The 17,877-nt window shown below is 44.1% G+C and overlaps 1 protein-coding gene across 3 annotated transcripts in view; it reads right to left on the reverse strand.

The window, feature by feature from the left end:
- Nucleotides 1-17,877, reverse strand: part of CPPED1 (calcineurin like phosphoesterase domain containing 1) — a 78,194-nt gene that overhangs the window by 20,794 nt on the left and 39,523 nt on the right. For 2 of the 3 annotated variants that reach the window (XM_074965423.1, XM_074965422.1), the window contains exon 3: nucleotides 3,131-3,553. The exons of the other annotated variant lie outside the window; for it this stretch is intronic. In XM_074965423.1, coding sequence (XP_074821524.1) covers nucleotides 3,131-3,553 — 423 coding nt within the window. The remainder of the gene's footprint in view (nucleotides 1-3,130; nucleotides 3,554-17,877) is intronic. 3 annotated transcript variants of the gene reach the window in all.

The raw sequence follows: 17,877 nt of genomic DNA on the forward strand, positions 1-17,877 counted from the left end.
AGGTATTTTGAAACAAATGACCAAAAATAATTGAAACTGCTGTGATTAAATTGTGTTATTTTGACAAATAAAATATGCAGAATATTGCAGAATTTGAAAATACTGTGCAGAATTTTTAATTTTTTTGGTACAGAATTTCCCCAGGAGTATATAATGCACTAGTGCTTTAATACAGTATCATTTATCATTTACAATGAAGGCATTTTACATAAATTAATTCTGATATCAAAGGAATAATGCCACAATTATAAAATGGTACCAAATGTTAGTAAGTCAACTGAATGAAAATGAACTTGGAAGACAGCAATGTTTTGACTCTACATTAATGCTTATTTACCTACGGGAGACTTATGACACCCATTTCATTTTAGGCTTTGTCTACACTGCAGAGTTTTATCGCTTTAATTAAAGCACTTTAAACTGCTATTGCATGTCCACACTGCTCGTTGTGTCGGCAGAGTACATCCACACTAGCAGCTCTCGCATTGGCATAGAGAGCAGTGCACTGTGGGTAGCTATCCCACTGTGCAACTGGCCGCAGGGTTCTTTGGGAAGGGTTTTCAATGCCTCATGGGGCAGGTACAGCATCACATGACACAGGTTGCACAATCCCATCGTTCCATGGGCATCGTGCTAGATTGCCAGCCGCTTTTCAACTGAAGTGTGCGGGGAGAAGCATGTGATGGGGAGCGTGTGTGTGTGTGTGTGTGTGTGTATGTGTGACAGACAGAATGTGTGTCGGGGGAGCGTGTATGTGAGAGAGACAGTGTGCGTCGGGGGAGAGGGAGTGTGTTGGCATGCTGTCTCTCTAAGTTCAGCCAACCACCAAAAGCAACCAGTCCTGTGGCAGTGAAGGGGGACACCCCCAACATCAGCCCCCACCTGCCTGAACAGCAGTCTCACACACACACACACACAAACACACACATGAGCGCCTCTGCCTGCTTGCCTGTGTGTTCCATAGTGCGGGAGAGAGCAGCATTCCACGTTAATGATTTCCTCTTTGCTGCCGGAGCTGAGCGGCATGCTTAGCTGTCAGAACTTCACAGAGCTCTGAAAGGGGAGGGGTGCCTTCCTGTGTAGCAGGAATGCAGGGCAGCCAAGTTCAAAACAGTGAGGAGAGAAGTCATGACCGACACTGTGGGATACTGGGGGAAGCCAGTTACAGTGATATAATGAACGGCAGCATCTACATGGACACTTTGTCGCAAAAAGCTCTGTGCCTCTCTTTGAGGTGGTTTTATTTTGTTGCTGAAACTGAAGAGTTTTGTTACCAAAAGTGGCATTGCAGCATGTACACCTCCATTGGTTCGTCGCCAAAAGCTGCCTTTTGGCGATAAAACTCTGCAGTGTAGACAAGGCCTAAGTAACACTATCTCACACATACATTTTTAAACGCTTTAAAACAAATGTACAAGTATTTACCCGATTAAAGATATTTCCTATTAAACTAATACTGATATGAACAGCTCTTTAAAAAACTCCATAAACAGATATGCATATTGTATTTTTCTTAAAAAATGCTAAACAATTTAATTCACAAAGATTAAAAAGGACAAAATGGAAAGGTTATATTTTGTACAAGAACCTCGACTATGATCTTCTAGGATAGTCTTGAAAGAGGATACTTTTCCTTATAACTCTTATATTATTTCCCATCCCTCTGGGACATTTTGTTTCATATTAGGGTCAGGTTGGCAGCAGGGATCTAATAACTAAAATAAAATGTGGCAGAGTATGATTTTGTAATAACACATCTGTGAGGTATATTGCAATGTCAGTGAATCTCTGTGATAGAAAAGGTTTAAATTTTAACAGTACCAATGGATAGCTTTGGGTTTTGTTTTGTTTTTTTAAAAACAAATGTATTTTAAAATGTTAAAATTCAAAGATGCTTGCTGAACTACTGCGATAGTTTCTGGGCTTGGGAAATAAAATAATGACAATTATTTTTGCAAGGAACATACACACCCATAGGCATAGACTTAAATACCCCTCAAAACATGTATGTGAAATTCTGGGTCATTGTTTTAGAACAACCATACCTATTCTTTTTTGCGACTGGTTCACGCAGAGTGCATTTTAAAAATGGACAATGACTCTAAAGTGATCAAGGTAAAATACATGGTGATATGCAGCAATGACATTTCATTGTGACAGCAACTCTTCTTTTTATGGGGAGATGTAAAATGGGAGGTGTCCTGCTGAGGCTGTCGGCTCACAAAGGTGAGCTGACCTGCCTGAAACTACTCTTTACCATAGGTAAATCTTTACACCTGTCAGATCAAACGGATTTGTCAATCACATCATTCTAAACCAGACTTGAATCAGTATTATCTGGTGCTTCACTTGTATGGGATACAGCCTATTCTCTGGATCTAATTTTAAAAAATATTTATATATTATACACAAAGACACACACACACACACACACACACAGAGCAGTGGGAGGCTTCAACCTGTGGGATACTGTCCATTCACACAATCAAGCATCTTGGGACCCATCTCTCTTACACTCTTGTCAAATAGGCAGTCCAAACTAATGGCTGTCAAGGAAGGATTATTTGTTTGTTTGGTTTTTGGGGGGGGGGGGGAGGGAAGAGAGTTTACCTACTGTATGTAGTTCATTGGCGTTACCCCAGTTAACCTCATTGTTTTAAATGCTATACAAAGGAGCTTCTGCCCTGAAGAGCTTACCTATTTAAAAGACAGAACCTGTAAAAAGGTAGAGGAAAGAGAGACGAAACACACACACCCACCCCGTGATATTAGTCACACATCTTTTTTATATATAATAAAAAAATAAAATATGTAGTAATATGTAGTAAGATAATAAAATGCATCCCCAGATGCTCAGATCTTTCTCCTTTTCAATTTTAACCGTCACTCCTACTTAATTTCTATTCTACTTATAAAAATATAACGTACTGCCCAACTAGTACACATTTACCTCTAACTGCTATTCTTTTTAAAAAGGCTAAAAGTAAAAATTTGCCTTCCTATGCCAAACCCAAAACAAAGCTCTTAACCCAAACGCCACCCAATGTCCACTTATTGTATCCCAGGATATGAGCTGTTCACATCATAGCGCTGAAAAGAAAAATCAGTTAAATGCAAGTAGCAGCGATACCTGCTTTATGAAACTTTTCCATCAGCTCCTGCCGAACCGACTTCTCCAAGTTAAAATAGTCATGGTCTTCATCCGGGTTTTGTAGAAATAGAGGAATATGCTGAAATACTATTACATGTTTACACGTCTGTTTTTCAGCTACAGCCAGTTGTGCATCAAGCCACTCATCTTGGGCCTGCTTTAACTCAGGACATTTAGAGGAATCAAAGTATAACTGTGAGTTAAGCACAAGAAAGAAAACTCCTCCAACCCAAAAACTGAAGTAATCATCTCCCCAGTGCTTGCAATAATCATCTATTGTTTCAGGTGTTGGAACATTGCCGATATCATGATTTCCGCTGACAAATACCAATGAAATGTCTTGGTCAATGTTCTTCAGGACATTTTTCAAATCTTGTTCTTGGTCCTTTCGCCACTGAGTTCCTATAAAAAGAATGGAGTTATTTTACCTTTTATGTTTATGCTACACTCTTCTACCACCACCACTTAAATTTTGTTAATACAAACAGCATGGACAGTAAAACCAAATGACACTGCTATCCAGATAAAGCAAATATGCAGCAGACAAAATGTATAATGTTATTCTTTAATTATATTTTTAATGTATCCATCAGTCATCTAAGCTTGACGCCTTCTCTACTGTCTGTTTCCTTCATGCCTCCCTCCTTCCTTCCATGGCCAGTATTCTGCCATTCTCTATACCTTTCAATGCACAAGACTGCCGAAGACAATTTACAGATTGCCCAATGGTAGATGCCATAAGGATGTGTGGTCAATATTTTGCATCAAACACATCATCTCTCTCCCCTTTTTTCCATCATAAGAACGGCCATACTGGGTGAGACCAAAGGTCCATCTAGCCAAATATCCTGTCTTCCGACAGCGGCCAATACCAGGTGCCCCAAAGGGAATTAACAGAACAGGTAATCATCAAGTGATCCATCCCCTGTTTCCCATTCCCAGCTTCTGGCAAACAGGGACTAGGGAAATCATACAGACTGATGATCCATTGAGGAAAATGCAGAATCATTGGAAGGTGTCATTCAAGTTCATGTACAAGGTAGCAACTGATGAAACGTTTGGTTTATACTTCATAGGTAGGTAAAAGAATGGAGTTTTTGTTCATTACTAGAACTGCTTCAGCAAAAACAATTACTGTCTTGTAGAAACTCATTTAGATTGTTAAAACAGTCTTGTACTATTACTAAAACATGGGATTAATTTCAAGGAGGGGTAATTGTGCACTTTACCAATTTGTTTTCCTCCCCCTCCCCCCCCCCCCCCCCCGTCTGACTTATAATATGCTTGCCTAAAATATTTATCATTCTGCTGACAGGAAGTCCTATTACTCTTGGGATGGGTATATTTAAACACTGGAGAAATATACATGATGTCATGAAAAGTTAGGAAAATGTGTTTTTGAAGGGTGTTTGTTTATTTTACATTAAATAAAAGGATAGAAAAACTTTGTTCTACAGTTGAGAAAAGAATACTTTTTATATATAGAGAGAGTTGCTATTATAAATGAATTAAAGTATTACATTTCTAAAAAAAAAAAAGGATGTATTTTACCGTAGGGAACAATGTTACAAAGGTAAATTTCACAGTTGGATTTTAGAATCCAAGAAGCCATTTTTATAAAACTGGGTTTGGATTTTTATAAGTCTTTATTTACAAGGAGGTCTGAATTGAGACTCACATTGCAGCGGTGACCATAAATGTAACAACTATGCAAAACATGTTCACTTAAACAAATTTAGAACTCTCAACTACATAGATTTTATATAAAATCTATTACACAGTTTTTTTTAATTGCACCTATCACTATAAGGTTTATACAATTCTTTTTCATGCTTCTTCAAAGTTTCTAGAATCTGAATGCTGATATAGCCTTGACTTAAAAAAAACAAAACAAAAAAACGGTTACTCACCCTTTTTGTAACTGTTGTTCTTTGAGATATGTTGCTCATATCTATTCCAGTTAGGTTTGCGCGCACGCTGCGTGCACAGAAGTTGGAAACTTTTCCCTAGCCCTACCTGTCGGGCCGGCTATGGAGCCCCTAGAGTGGTGCTGGTATGGTGCTCTATATATGACCCTGCCGGCCCAACCCCCGTTCAGTTCCTTTTTGCCGGCAACTCCGACAGGGGAAGGTGGTGGTGGTGGGGGAGAATGGAATAGATATGAGCAACACATCTCGAAGAACAACAGTTACAAAAAGGGTGAGTAACTGTTTTTTCTTCTTCGAGTGCTTGCTCATATCAATTCCAGTTAGGTGACTCCCAAACCTTATCTTGGAGGTGGGGTCGCAGTCAAGGTATTGCAGACTGAAGAATCGCCTTGCTGAAGGCCGCATCATCACGAGATTGATGGAAGATGGCATAGTGCGACGAGAAGGTGTGCACTGAAGCCCATGTGGCAGCCCTGCAGATTTCCTGGAGAGGTACATGTGCCAGGAAGGCTGCAGGAGGCTTGAGCTCTTGTGGAGTGAGCCGTAACAGCAGGCGGAGGGACATTTGCCAAGTTATAACTAGCGCGAATACACATTGTGATCCATGAAGATATCTGCTGGTAAGAAACTGGCGCACCTTTCATTCGTTCCGCTATAGTGATGAACAACTGGGTTGTCTTGCGGAATGGCTTTGTTCGATCTATGTAGAAGGCAAGCACCCTTCTGACATCCAGTGAATGCAGCTGCTGCTCTCAAAGATTAGCATGCGGTTTTGGGTAGAAAACCGGCAGGAAAATATCCTGGCTGACATGGAAACGGGATACAACTTTTGGTAGGAAAGCTAGATGAGGCCTAAGCTGAACTTTGTCCTTATGGAAAATGGTATACGGTGGCTCACACATGAGAGCCCGTAGCTCAGAAACACGTCGTGCTGAGGTAATGGCCACTAGGAAGGCAACCTTCCAGGAGAGATAGAGGAGCAAGCAGGAAGCTAGCGGCTCGAAAGGGGGACCCATGAGATGGGAGAGGACTAAGTTAAGGTCCCAGGCTGGCACAGGGGGCTTCATCAGGGGATGGACTTCTTCCAGACCTTTTAGGAAATGTCCCACGATGGGGTGTACAAACATGGAATGCCCGGCAACGTCTGGGTGGACTTTAAGAGAGCCAAATGCCAGATGCTGGTCTTTTAAGTGCACTAGATAGTCCAGGATGCACAGGATTCAAGCCTGGAGCAGGAGCACCTGCCGTTGAGCGCACCAAATGGAAAACCTTTTCCACTTTGCTTCATACATAATCCTGGTAGAAGGTTTGTGGCTTTCCAGGAGCACCTGTTTCGCCAACTCCGAACAGGCAAGCTCAGCCCAGTTCAACTACGGATCCTCCAGACCATGAGATGGAGAGATTGAAGGTCTGGGTGGAGGAGACAACCATGATTCTGTGAGATGAGGTCGGGGGTGAGAGGTAGACGCAGCAGGGCGTGGATCAACAGATCCAAGAGAGTGGGGTACCAGCACTGGCGAAGCCAAGCTGGGGCCACCAGTATGACGTCCGCCTTGTCCCTGCGGACCTTGAGAAGCACCTTGTGGACCAGAGAAAATGGCGGGAAGGTGTATAGTAACTGACCGGACCATGGAATCAGGAAGGCATCCGCGATCGAGCCCAGGCTGTGACCCCGGAAGGAGCAGAAGGTTGGATGCTTCCTGCTGGTCCGTGTGGCGAACAGATCAATTCGGGGAAACCCCCAGCTGCGGAAAATGGAGTGGATAATGTCCATACGAATTGATCATTCGTGTATAAGGAAGCGTCTGCTCAAGCTGTCTGCCAGTACGTTCTGAACGCCCGGCAGATATGAAGCTTGGAGAAGGATGGAGTGGGCTAGACAGAATTCCCACAGTAGAAGGGCTTCCTGACATAGAGGAGACAACCGGGCCCCGCCTTGTTTGTTTAAATAAAACAAGGCTATGGTGTTGTCCGTCAGCACCACTACACAATGGCCCTGCAAGTTGGACAGGAACACCTGGCATGCGAGGCGGATAGCCCTGAGTTTTTTTGATATTGATATGCAAGGCCAGCTCCTCTACCTGCCATACACCCTGAGTCGTCAGGCTTCGGAGATGCGCTCCCCAGCCCAGCACGGACGTGTCCGTTACCAGAGTCAGAGTGGGTTGGGGAGGGTGGAATGGGAATCCAGCCACCAATGCAGGGAATTGAGGGTATGCCTCAGGACGGTGAGCACCATGTCCGGACTGTCATGGCCCGGGCGATATATGGATGCCAGCCATGCCTGTAGGGGCCTGAGCCTCAACCTGGCATGCTGCACCACATAAGTGCAGGATGCCAAGTGACCCAGCAGCTTGAGATACTGCCTCGCTGTGGTAGTGGGAAAACTGCAGAGACCGGCAATTATGTGTGCAAGGGCTAGACATAGGGCCTCTGGGAGGAATGCTCTCGCTTGGTTCGCATCCAGGACTGCCCCAATAAACTCTGTTTGGGTTGGGGTGAGAACAGACGTGTTGACATTGAGAATGATGCCCAAGTGGTTGAACGTGTCTCTGACCATTTGCACCTGTGATTCTACCTGCTGGTGAGACCGGCCTCGTATGAGCCAGTCATCCAGGTACAGGTAGACATGCATGTGATGGTGGCGAAAAAAGACTGCCATGACCATAATGCATTCGGTGAAGATGCGAGGAGCCGTGTACAGGCCGAATGGGAGGGCTGTGAACTGATAATGCGTCTTGTTCACCACGAAGCGGAGAAAAACGTCTGTGAGACGGAGTCATTGAAATGTGAAAATAAGCGTCCTTCATCTCGAGGGTGGCGTACCAGTCTCCCGGATCCAGTGAGGGGATGATTGTGCCCAAGGATACCACGCGGAACTTCAAGTTGACAATGTATTTGTTGAGCTCTCTGAGGTCCAGAATGGGCCGTAGGCCTTCTTTTGCCTTGGGAAGGAGGAAGTAATGTGAATAGAATCCCTTGCCTCTGAGTTCCTGAGGCACCTCCTCCATGGCTCCTACAGCAAGGAGGGACTGGACCTCCTGAATAAGGAGCTGCTCGTGAGAGGGGTCCCTGAAGAGGGACGGGCAAGGGGGGTGGGAGGGCGGGGAGGAACAGACGTGGATAGACTATCCCGCCTCTACCATGCGGAGGACCCATCGGTCCAATGTAATAAAGGGACCATGCACGGTAGAAGTGGGATAGACGGTTCAGAAAGGGAGGATAGCTGACCAGGTTGTGGACTGGTAACCCGTCCTCATGCGCATCTTCAAAAAGGTGTGCTTAGGGCTTGGAGGGGGCTTGGATTGTCCCTGGCTCTGCCCAGGAGGAGGGCACAATGGCCTGTGCTGAGAGTATCTGCTCTTCCTACGGGAGAAATCCTGCCTGGGTCTAGTGGGGAAGGATCGCTGTTGGGTGGGCTGTGGCTTGAACGGCTTTCTCTGAGTTGCCGAAGTATGCATGTCTAAAGACTTAATGGTATTATGTGAATCTTTCAGGCTATGCAGTCTCAAATTGGTCTGTTGGGCGAAAAGGCCTTGACTGTCAAACGGGAGGTCCTGGATCGTTCGCTGGACTTCCGGTGGGAGAACTGGAACGAGGTGTTACGTCGCATGGCGATGCCAGATGCCAGTGTTCGTGCTGCCGTGTCTGCGACATCCAGGGAGCCTTGGAAAGGAGTCCGGGCCACTAGCCTGCCCTCCTCGGCAATGGCCTCCAGCTCTGTGCATGACTCAGATGGGAGAAGCTCCTGGAACTTCTGAAAAACACACCAAGAATTGTAATTGTATCTGCTAAGGATCACAAGTGATTAGTGATCTGAAGGGAAAGGCCACCCGTGGAATAACCCTTTCTCCCAAAGAGATCCAGGCGTTTCGCATCCCTTGATTTAGGGGCAACCCTGCCTCTCTTTTTCATTAACTGCATCCACCACCAGGGAGCATGGGGTGGGGGGGAAATGGGTAAAAAGGTATTCGTACCCCTTAGTGGAGACAAAGTACTTCCTTTCAGCTCCCTTGGCCATGGGGGAATGGAGGCTGGAGTTTGCCAGACTGTTTTGGCACTAGACTGAATAATTTTAACAACTGGCAAGGCTACTCTAGAAGGCCCTTCTGGTGTCAGGATGTCCACCATAGGGTCCTCTTCTTCTACAATCTCCTCCGCTTGGAGGTTCATGGTCAGGGCCACCCGCTGGAGGAGCTCCTGCAGTGCCCTGAAGTCTAAGGGAGGTGGGCCGGATATGGACGTGCCCACCACAGCCTCGTCAGGAGATGAGGAGGATGCGACCGGCAGGACCGGGTCTGAAACAGCCTCCTGGTCTGTTGGGTCCGGATCCTCCTGAGCACCGGGAGTAGCCGCCACTGGGCGTGGGGCTGGTTCCAGAGTTTGTGCGGGGTCCAGAGGAGGGCAGCTGAGGGTTGCCTCGGGAAGACGGGACCCTGAACATGGCGGCGGAGGCACAACGTGTGTGTGCGTGTGTGTGCATGCGCGCCCTGGGCCTGGTGGTACACCCAGAGGGTCCAGAACTGCCACTGGGGTTGCCAGTGACTCACTGAGGGGTCCTGTCCGAGACTGCCTGAGCCTGATTGGTATACGTCTGAAGCACCTGATGCCCTACCCGACCTAAGGGAGGGAGACTGGGAGCGTGACGGCCAAGGGGGCCAAGTGCACCAAGGAAGGCTCTGCGGCCCCCTGAAGGGTGGGATGGGTACCGTGAGGAATGGCGAGATCCGGATGGCAACCAGTGCCGTAGTGGAGAGTGGTGCCGTGAGGTCGACGGGTGCAGAGAAGTTGGACCTCACCTCGATGGGGCGCGGCGTTGAAAGTGCGACCGTGACCGGTGCTGCGATGGAGAACAGTGCCATGCCGGAGACTGGTGCTGCGATGGAGAACGGTGCCGAGCCGGAGATCACCGCCATGCCGGAGAGCAGTGCCGCGATCGGCAACATGGAGGGGTGCGGTGCTGCGATGGAGAGCGGTGCATGGAATGATGTTGGTCTGAGTGGTGCCGCAAGGTCTCAGAGTGGCGCGGTGATGCTGATCTGGGGGCAGAAATTCCAAATATTGCCGGTTTGCCCCTTCACGGTACCAGGGCTCGAGCTGGTGGAGGCCTCGAGGCCAGGGACACAGGCGCAGTCATCTCAATGAGCCCTCTAGTGGCCTCAAAAGTGTCCAGAGTGGAGGGCAGGGTGACTTCCTCCACCTGCTGCAAGGGCACTGGCGGTGCAGGGTTGCCCAGGGGACCAAGGGCCTGTATGGGCTGAGGCCTACTGGAGGATCTGTCAGCCTTATGGGCTTGGTACGCACCGTGTCCTGCCGAGGTCGCGGTGTCCGCTTCAAGCCTCTGAGGAGGTCCTCCCATGGCCTGGGAGCGATGCCGGGGGGAGCGCTTCTGGGCTCCAGGAGATTGCCAGCCCCTAGGCGGGCGTGCCGAGTCCTTTTGTGGTGCTGTAGGCGGCACCGCTGGAAGAGCGCTCCGCATCGAGGCGCTCGGGGCCAAGTCTTGTGAAGGATGAAGAGCAGACTCCATGAGGAGTTGTTTCAGGCAAATGTCCCTCTTCTTTCTGGTACGGGGTTTAAATGCCTTGCAAATTTTACATTTGTCAGCCTGGTGGGCCTTCCCCAGACACTGAAGACAGAAGTCGTGGGGATCGCCCGTGGGTGTAGGCTTGCCGCAGGAGCTACAAGGTTTGAAGCCCTGGACGGCATGCCCTGGAGCCCCGCGGGGCACTTGTTGCAGGGGAAGACCCCCACCCCCAACTGCTATAAACTATACTTAACACTAGAGATAACAAATTAACTAACAATGGGTAACTATATATAGAGCTAAGAAAGATAGCCAGGGAGTAGTGGAGCACTTGAGAACAAGAAACCACTGTTCCAACAACCGTCACTGGTGGTAAGAAGGAACTGAAAGGGGGTCGGGCCAGCAGGGTCGTATATACAGCGCCATACCGGCACCACTCCAGGGGGATCCAGAGCTGGCCCGATGGGTAGCTGCTAGGGAAAGTTTCTGACTTCCATGCACGTGGTGCATGCGTGCACACACCTAACTGGAATTTATATGAGCAAGCACTCTAAGAAGAAGAATAAATTTTACTAGTGACTTTTAAAAAAGGAATTGAAAATTTAACAAACACACAAGCTTAAAATAATCACCTTACCACTTTCATTTTGAATCTTTAACAAATGACAGAAGTTTACTCTAGTGTTTTACTACTACCACTAGGATTCTGTACAGGAGTGGAAAAAAGCTGGAAAAAAAAAAAAAAGCAAACTGGTACATGGCAGAAAAAGCCCTAACACTTTATTGAAAGCAATGCAGTGGTTTCCTCAATTAGTACAGTTTTATTTATATAGCAACACAGATGTACAGGGTGCCTTACAACAATAAAAAATAGCAATCAAAACAAAAAACAAGGTCTCTGCCCCCAGAGCCTCGGTGGTTGTATTAAGTGGTCAAAAGAATAATTCTAGGAGAATTAAATAGTTGGTTTCATATTTTTATTAAAGGTCCAGACAATTTTTATATATTTATTTTTTAAAAATGAGAACAAGGAAGGGTAAAGGTAGCAGTGCCTGCGTATCAACAGAAATGGAGAGCTAAGGACCTAGATGTTATTTATATTACAATGGCACCTGGAGGCTTCACTGAGGTTGAACATCAAGGCACAGTGCCCAGGACAAACAGAGAGAGTCCCTTAGCTAAGTGCTTACAATTTAACTAAACAAGAGGGATAAAGAGTGAGAGGGGACCCCAGGGGTACAGAGAAAAACAAAAATAACTTGTCCAGAGTCCCAGTCATACAGTAGGGCAGTGGCATAGCAGAGAATACAACCCAGGTCTCCTGAGTCCCAGTTCAGTATCACACTGCCTCTTAGTATACAAAATAACCAACATAATGGTCACTATTTAGCTCATGGACACAGCTGAAGAGGACAAGGACAAGGAAGAGTCAAAGATAGCAGCACCTTTGGATCAGATACTGACAGCAGTTGTTGCAGTGAACAAGTGTTTATTCTGGATGAAGTCAGGAGAATGTTAACTACCTGCACATCTTGGTACTTCAAAAGCGATATATGCAGACAGTAGAAAAATTAAATAGTACTAAAAAGCAGGTTGCTATAACAGAGTTCTTTGCTGTATTGTAGCGGATTACTATGACTGCTTATTCTTCTGTATTCAGCGTGCTTTGTGTGAGCTAGTATTTCCTGGCAACCTGGTTTGTTTGTTCTTATCTACTTTTCAATAAATGTGCACTCTTTCTAAATACAGAAAGTGATAGTACTTTTGTTTCCCCCACTGCTTATTCAATGGCCTCTCAATTATCCAAACTCTCAATTATCTCAATAAAATCCATGTCCCCCATGCTATTTGGATGAACAGGAGTATGCTGTATGTAATCTAATACACATATCAACATAGTGTTCTCCATGGGCAAGGTTAAATAAAAGTGAAGTGATATTTATTAGTCTTGTATTTTATTGTAGCTGTTTCCTGAAGCGTGAAAACGAAGGAGAACTGCTGGAAGGCATGACAGGGAAACTGACTTGGGAAGTGTCAGGGTGGATATAACTAAAGTAATGAATAGTTCATTTTTGTTCAGTTTATCCTGGAGTTATAATGTCACAATGCCTACAGTCACTAGCTATACCATACTATGTTGATATTCTATATTATGTTCTGTACATACAGCTTTGCTCTAAGATAAATGACTTTAAAAATTAATAGCCCATGAAGGATAGTTTTGCTTTTCAGGAATATAAAGAAGCTAGAACTGTCACTAGAGCATAGTTGTCTGCAATTTTCCTTTGAGCTTTCTCTATCATTTTTTGAAAGTTGAGTGACCTGAGCAAAAGTATAAAGGGGAAATGTCAACATCTCTGTTGGCAGTACATCTTTCTATTCTAAGTTATTTGTAAGTCTCTGTTTTTCTAAACATTTCCAATAGTCTATTGCTCAAAAAAGTCAAGATAATCTTTCTTCTCTCACTTAGAGCACATTTCAAGAAAGGAAGAAGTCTATTTTGCACATGTCTTCGCCAAAGCTTGCTGCAGTCAACAGGAGCAGTAGTTGAAGTTTATTCTGCAAAAGTAATAATCCTTTTGCTAATAATCCATGCTACAACTGACCTTGGTAAAACTGCAGAGGGAACCTATATATTTAAAAAAAAAAAGTTTTTCAAATGCATTAGCTACGAATATGCTTTAAAACACCACATAACTAGTGCCACAGAGTTGTAGTTTTGTAAAAGTGTTTTATTGTGAATTTTACACCAGAAAGACAACTCTTCATTTATGTTAGAGTTCACCCTCCTTTGCAGTTATTATAAAGAAATTATGCAATATAGATCTTCTTTTAAGCAGATGCTATTTTTAGAAGCGCTCACTACCAACATACCACCACCTGCTGTTTTGTACATAATCTGTATGGTGGGTAGACCTTTCTAGGGCAACTAGCACTACTGACTGCAAACTTGTGTGCTCAGTCTAGGTGTGCTGCATCTGGATATCTCCCACTGATATGCAGCAAGAGTGGTGAGAGGTGGTTCCCTTTGGGTTCTGGTGGATGTCTAGTCAGGCACCATATAACAAGAGAGTTAATCATTGGAGGAGTCCTGTTATCCAGGTCAGTGGGGGCTGCAGGTCCCAGTTGTCCTTGCATCCTATAAATTGGGTGCCAAATAATCAGACTAGTCAACAATGGAGTGTGGACTCTCACAACCCTACTGGCTACAGAGTTGACACAGCACAACATATACACTCTCTATTCTGCATGATTTCTCTATCTGACCTCCTCCAGGTCAGAAAGGGCTTTCTAATTAGCTTTGTCCTACTCAAATTTGGTTTTACAGAGATAGATTGAAGACTGGGAAGAACTGCATTTTATTTTAGAATAATACAAAAAATGGTATTCTCATGCAGAAATAGTACCAAGTCCAAAAGAGTAAAAAGATGGCACAGCACCACTGATGGAGGAATGAATGAAGATATTGGGCCTGTTTCTTCTTTCATTTACAGTGATGTCAGTGGAGTTACATCACCGTAAAAAAAGACAATTAGGCCCATTTGAAGAAACACACATGATCACTAAAAACAGCACTCTAAGTCAAAGGCACATACACAGTATTCCATCCTAGAACACCTCTTCCATCTGGCTTTCATCCCTTGCACTCCACTAAAACTGCTCTCACCAAAGTCTTGAAAGAACCCTTCCTTACCAAGGCTCAGAATCAGTACTCCATCCTCATCCTCCTTGGCCTGTCAGCTGCCCCTGCCACCACCTACCATGCTCTTCTTGAAATCTTGTCCTCTTCTGTGACTGTCCTCTCCTGGTTTTCCTCATCTCTCTAATTACTCCTTCAAGTGTGTCCTTTGGAGAATCTTCAAGCCCTCACCCCTTTCTGGGAGTTCTTCAGGACTTTGCCATTAGTCCCCTTCTCTTCTCCCTCAACACCTTATCTGTGGGTAATCTCATCTGCAAACGCAAATTCAGTTACCATCTCTATGCGGATGATTCCCAGATCTACCTCTTTCTCCAGACTTTCTCCTTCTGACTAAACTAAAATCATGGCCTGTCTCTCTGACGTCTCCTTGTGGATCCAGCCATCAGCTCAAGCTCAACATGGCTAAAATAGTTCTTAAAACTTCCCATTTCCTCCTTTCCCAATCACTGTGATCATCATCCTGCCTGTCACTGAGGCCCATAATCTGAGTGGCATTTTTGACTCAGACTTCTCTCTGTATCCTTACATCCAGTCTATGTCTAAATCTTGCCAATTGTTTCTGCACAACACCTCTACATCCTTACTTATCCATCCACACAGCTGAAACTCTCAACCATGGTCTTATCAGCTCATGTCTCATTAACTGCAACATCTTTCTCTCTGGCTTTGACAAACGCAGTCTTGCCCCACTCATATCCATTCAGAATGCTGCTGCAAATATTTTCCTAACCAGTTTCTTTGACCATGTCATTCCTCTCTTTGTATCCTTCCTCTAGGTCCCCCCTTTTTTACCATTAACATAAGCTATTTGCTTCACTTTCAAGGCCCTTCACAACAGAACTCTACACACTCATCTTCTATTGAGGTGTCAACTCCCACCTCCCCTTAGTCCAGGATGCCCGCCTCCATCTCCCACTTGTTAAATTTTCAAACAAGCACCTTCATGCTTTCTCCCATGGTGCCCCTCACACTTCAGAGGAGGTCCAATTAACATCCACAAAGCGACCTCACTATCATCCTTCAAAACTCTCCTTAGAGCTCTCCTTTTCTGTGATGTGTACAAAGAACTTGACAATCATTAGTGTGCTGAGACTGCTGTCTATCATGCTGACCAATGTGGTCTCTGTTTCCTTGTACTCCCTCATCTGTCTGCATCCATCTGTTGGACCTCGTTTTATACTTAGGTTTTCAGATCTTTAGGGCAAGGATCATCTTTTTGTTGTGTTTATACAGTGGGCTCCTGGTTCATGATTAGGGCTCCTAAGTTGCTAAAGAAATATAACATATTGCAGAAGTTTGTGGGTTAACAATTCATTTGGAATTGAAATAGCTATTTTACCACAGCTAAGATATGAGAGGCTGATTTAACAGTATTTTGGGGCATTCTATATTGAAGTAAGCAATACAAAAATTTAACTACAGTACTAGCTCTTAATGGATTATTAGATTTCTGAAATGACAGTGAAATAAAAAAACAAAAATGGAAAAAACAACCTTTCAGCAGCTTAACTATTCCTGGAGTTTCAATGCATTGCATTATACTGATGACTGAACTAAGGCTTCTTTCCTAGTTTTCAGCGGCACAGGTGTCCATTTAACTAACTATTCCTTCAGATTAGTTCCACCTTCTGCTGTGAAAATAATCACTATGCTTCATTTAAGCACACTCAGCTCTTTTATCCACACACATACCGTGGCAATTTAGTCCTTGCATATCAAGGGTAGCTCATCACTACCAATCCTTTGTTTCCGATTGTTACCATGACAAGACTACCATAATTACACAAAATTTACAAAAGTAACAAATAAGTTAATAGAGAGCCACTGAAGATGCAAACTACTAGTTTCCAATTGCTATTTTTTATTCAAGAGGCATGGGGGTGAAGTTTAGCTATGAAAACTTTAAATATATTCTGAGAGTCGGTTACTGCTTTTTTGAGAAGAAGCTCACCAGCTCGGAGGTCTTCATGATATTTTTCGTCACCTACTGAAGCATTATCAACACGTCTAATATCTACTGCAAATATTTTTACCGAACTGTGGGTTAGTCCCATTACAAGCTTGATTTAAAACCACCAAACCCAACAACTACATTCAACCAGAAAACTAAAAAAGTTTTTTGATGAAAGTGCAAAGATTGAAGGGGAAATTTCTCTACTCTACTGTCTTAGGCCTTGTCTTTACTTACTGTGGTTTGCCAGTATAGATATACTGGTAGAATGATACTGGCAACCCATCCTAGAAGGATGCATCTTATACCTGCAAAAGAACTCTTAAACCAGTTCTCCTAACAGAAAAATGGAGCAAACAATCCCTGCACCAAAGAGTTTACAATTTAAATCAGCATAACAGACTGATGGGACAGAATGGTGAAGCAGCTCGTCCATGGTCTGTGGCAGACTCAGGAATAGAATCCCAGGACTCCCAGTTCAGTACCCTACCCAACAGGTCATGTGGTCTCCCACTGACTCCATGAAAACTAGCACACTGAGGTCTCCCCATCTCACTCCAGCTTGATTAACTCAGAATCAAACTTGGTGCTGGTTGGGCATGGACCATCATCATCCAAGGAGGAAGAAGTAGAAAACAACTTTCAGTTCAGATGGTCAGAAAAAAAGGCCTAAAATACACCTTTTCAAAATTCATAGAATTTAAAATAAGACTGGGACCATTATGATCTAGTCTGACCGCCTTCATGACACAGGACATAGAATTTCACTTAATGATCTTTCCTTAAAGCAAAGGACAGTTTCAAGAAGACAAATGAGGAAGCAAACACTATACATCAGAGTTTCTGTACTGTATAATGTGTCAGGCAAATGGTTTGTTATGCAGAATGCACACAGTATATATAAGCTACACCTCATTACTCACCCAGAAAATGGTATCTATTCACTGTTCAACATTATACTTTGGAATAATATGGCCTTCCACACCTGCAAAGTTAACATCAAGACAGTTTCTAAGAGTTGTAGTTGAGACATGTTCATAGAAATTAGCCTTCTACTATCGGAGCTTTCCTCAAATGACATAGAAATATCAACCCTTACATTCACATCTCATCTTCTAGCAAGTATTTTCATACCACAAACAAATGGGATCGTTACCTTTAAAACATGGCTGCCAATTTTGTATAAATATATTTGTCGGTTCTTAAATACCACAGTGAGTGAGCAGCCTAACAACCGGAGAATAATAATATATGGAATCAAACCTCTTTGGGCTGGGAATCCTTTCAATTGTCTCAATAAATACTTGTAGCTAATCTATCTACACCTACACAGAAGAAAAAATAAAGATGTGGTGAAAAAAAAAACACCTTAAATTTTATTTTGATGGATGAAATTTTTGCTAGGATATGGGGGGGGAGGAGAGGGGAATCAAACTAGCCTCTTCAACACCTGATCTCAGTATACATCAAAACAAGATATTAAATAAATATAATTGGATAGACTACCCAGTTAAATTAGCAGACTCTGCAAAGTAAATATATATCTAAGGTTTTGTAAGAAAGTTGATAGTATATTGTATTATATGTTCATGTAGTTAAAGATTATCACAATATCTGAGCATA

Source organism: Natator depressus, chromosome 10, assembly GCF_965152275.1.
Source record: "Natator depressus isolate rNatDep1 chromosome 10, rNatDep2.hap1, whole genome shotgun sequence".
Classification (NCBI taxonomy): Eukaryota; Metazoa; Chordata; order Testudines; family Cheloniidae; genus Natator; species Natator depressus.